The sequence below is a fragment of the Belonocnema kinseyi genome, chromosome 1 (genome assembly GCF_010883055.1).
Source record: "Belonocnema kinseyi isolate 2016_QV_RU_SX_M_011 chromosome 1, B_treatae_v1, whole genome shotgun sequence".
Taxonomy (NCBI): domain Eukaryota; kingdom Metazoa; phylum Arthropoda; class Insecta; order Hymenoptera; family Cynipidae; genus Belonocnema; species Belonocnema kinseyi.
In genome coordinates, this window is record NC_046657.1 from 105,686,104 (window position 1) to 105,689,233 (window position 3,130).

The 3,130-nt window shown below is 37.1% G+C and overlaps 1 protein-coding gene across 1 annotated transcript in view; it reads right to left on the reverse strand.

Moving 5' to 3' along the window:
- Window positions 1-1,364, reverse strand: part of LOC117179411 (chymotrypsin-1-like) — a 7,454-nt gene extending 6,090 nt beyond the window's left edge. The window contains exon 1 of the mRNA XM_033371176.1: window positions 1,334-1,364. Coding sequence (XP_033227067.1) covers window positions 1,334-1,364 — 31 coding nt within the window. The remainder of the gene's footprint in view (window positions 1-1,333) is intronic.
- Window positions 1,365-3,130: the final 1,766 nt, after the last annotated feature.

The following is a 3,130-nucleotide window of genomic DNA, read 5'->3' on the forward strand; positions in this document are numbered from 1 at the left end:
GCTAGGCTAGTGTTCACCGCATGGGCCACCGAGACTCTTCCAGAGTGCGAGGCGGGAATCGAACCCGCAATCCGAAGGAGTGGGTCCAAAGCCTACGCTTTATCCCCACGACAATCGTCCCACTCCCCTCTTGCGCACTATTCTCTTTATTTAAATTACAATTGTACAGTACACACGATTATATATAGTTTATACATTATTATATACCCTGGAGGACCGAAGGAACCGAATGGAGCCTTTACAAAGTACCCGTAAAGACCCTATTGGGTCCCCATTCGGTTCCTTTTTAATAAACTCGAAAAAACCGCAAAATCAACTTTTAATTTGTTGAAATTCGGATTCTACGTTAAAATTCCGTATAGAAGCTCACGGGATAATCGCAATAGTTTCTTTTGAAACGGTAAAAAGTTTAAAAAAATAAAAGACGTATAACGCCTTTTGACTGCTACACTTCAAACGCATCGCCTGTAAGTAGCAGTCAACAGGCGTTATACGTCTTTTATTTTTTTAACCTTTTTACCGTTGCAAAAAAAACTATTGCTATTATTTCGTGACCTTCTATACGAAATTTTAACGTAGAATCCAAATTTCAATAATTTAAAAGTTTATTTTGCTGTTTTTTCGTGTTTTGCAAAAAGGAACCGAATAGGGATCCAATAGGTTCTTTATGGGTACTTAGTAGAGGCTCCATCCGGTTCCTTCGGTCCGCCAGGGTACATGCAAGAATATTATATTACAAGCTGAAACAGAAAAATGTGATTAAAGTAAAAACGGAGAAAAAAAGAACGCGGAATTAGTGTTGCTGAGCAATACGAAATTTACATGAGTTACGCTAAACCAACACGGCTGTGGAACACTGCAGTTTTAGCAGGACTTTTCAGCTACGTTAACAGATACGCATCCCCATGCCATACGAACCAGCTGATGTCCTGTCGCCGTGTGTTGTTGCGTATTCAAATTATCATTGTGACATGATTAATTATTGTTTAATATATGCTGGACTGAAAAAGTAAACAGAAAGGATAGACGATTTTGTGCAACGAACATTAGAAGATTGAAGTTTAGAGAACTGTATACAAAGATTTCAAAATAAGTTTTATAGTTGGCTTTATAACCTGCAAGTTAATATAATATAAATTAATGTGATTATAGACTGCTTAAACGGCTCTGTGAAGTCTTTATAGTGTACATTTTTTAAAATAAATAACTTTGAAAAATTATACTCTTTTAAACTAAGCTTAAATATATTCCTTTCAAAATCGACTAAAATTTCTAACTGGAGTATCAAATCAGGCGGATACTGCTTGACATTTCGGAATATTTGACGAGGTACGTGCACCTCCAATGCTACTTTCTACAGCCATGCTAAAACTGCAGTGTTCGTGTATGCTGTAGTAGCGGTAATCTGCTGACTGGGTGATTCATACTATTAGGGCAGGACTTTTGGGCCACAGCGACCGGACTTTTTTCTCCGTGAAGCTGGTGGGAATCGAATACGGGTCTCTATCGCGGCAGCATGGCGATATTCCATTCGGCTAAACTAGATAATGGGATCCAGAAATTTATCGCCCTTATGAAGTAAATGCTAGCACTCAAATTTATTTCCATTAAATTATTCTATAATTGTTCACGCTCGGCTGCACTCGGTCCAACGCTAGGCTCACTTACTAAGTCACTTACTAATATTCGAGAAGGATCTTCCGAATTGGTCTTACTCCATAATACAAAAAAATAGAAAGTGTCGTGGTATAATTCATATTCCTACAGACAATAGCAATTCCTCTTACAAATGTAGTCTTTTATGTTATCTCAGATACTTATTACTTCTACACTTTTTATATAATTTAATTATGTCTCTACTAATTTATCCTATCTATGATTTTACTATAAAAAATATTAAGACTTTGTATTATGAATAGGAAAATTCCATATAAAAACAGCATAGCTTACGATTATTGTATTAAAATATACGAATTATCACCTTGGTCCCTCGATTTTAACCTAATTTAATCATTTTTCCAGTACAAAGTTTCTCAGTGTAGACGTGGCGCGCTACCGGTCGCCATAGCGGTCGGTGGCGAAACTACTAATTCGTTATTCAAAAATATACCAATTGGTTATTCAAGATTTACTAATTGATTAGTCAAAAATGAGACGCTTTCGGAGAGACGCACATGTCCGTAACGCAAATGTTTATTTATAAGACATCCGTTTAAATCGTTTTTAAATTGCACGATGAGATTTATTTTTTACACTTGGTAGTTATCGCAGCGAAGAAAAGAACTGTTAATTAACCAACATAAGTACAAACTAAAAACCCTTCTTTAAAAGCAAAACTCCCCTATTTTCCTATAAATTGAGCAGGTGAACCACTGTAATCCCTGTTGCAATATAGAAACTGAAGAGAGTTTCTCATATATATTTATTATAAACTCACTATTTCTCCGTTTTAATCGAAAAGTCCGAGGTAATTCTTGTGAATTTCCATGATAGCCAGTGTCTTCTTTGATATACGAGGTATGTTCAAAAAGTAAGGTGACTTTTCAATTTTCGCGGGCTACGTACATTCAAGTTTTAAGTTTTTGGTTTTTTTGTGTTGGTACACTCGTCACGATCTTATGTTCACAGTGTAATATCCCACCTGGGGTTACGGCGCGAACGCCGATCTTATTCAAAATTTAATTAGAGTTTAATTGAAATTTTAATTGAATTGAAATTAATTAAATAAAATAATTGAATATTCCAATGCTAGTTGATGTGATTTGAAATGATACACAAAAATATTTTAGTTTAAAAGAGAACTTAAACTAACCGTTTAAGTCTCTATGTATATTCTAGAAATTTAAGTTGTACAAGAAAATACAATGGATAAAAGAAAGATCAACTAGCTAGTCGGTGGTCGGATCGATATTGCCGATCGGCGATGCTACGATAATGCTCTCCGGCTCGTCGCGGCTCGCTGTCGTTGCTCTTGCGTGGGAGGAAAAAGGGCGGCCCTTCTGGTGCGTCAGCGAATGAAAAGCCCTCTTGGCTTCCCCCGTTCCCGCTTGGGCCTCGCATCACTCTTCTCCTCTCTCGCTGGCTTTTCCCGCTTTTCTCCTCTCGCTCTGCCGATGTTCGCAGGAGGTTG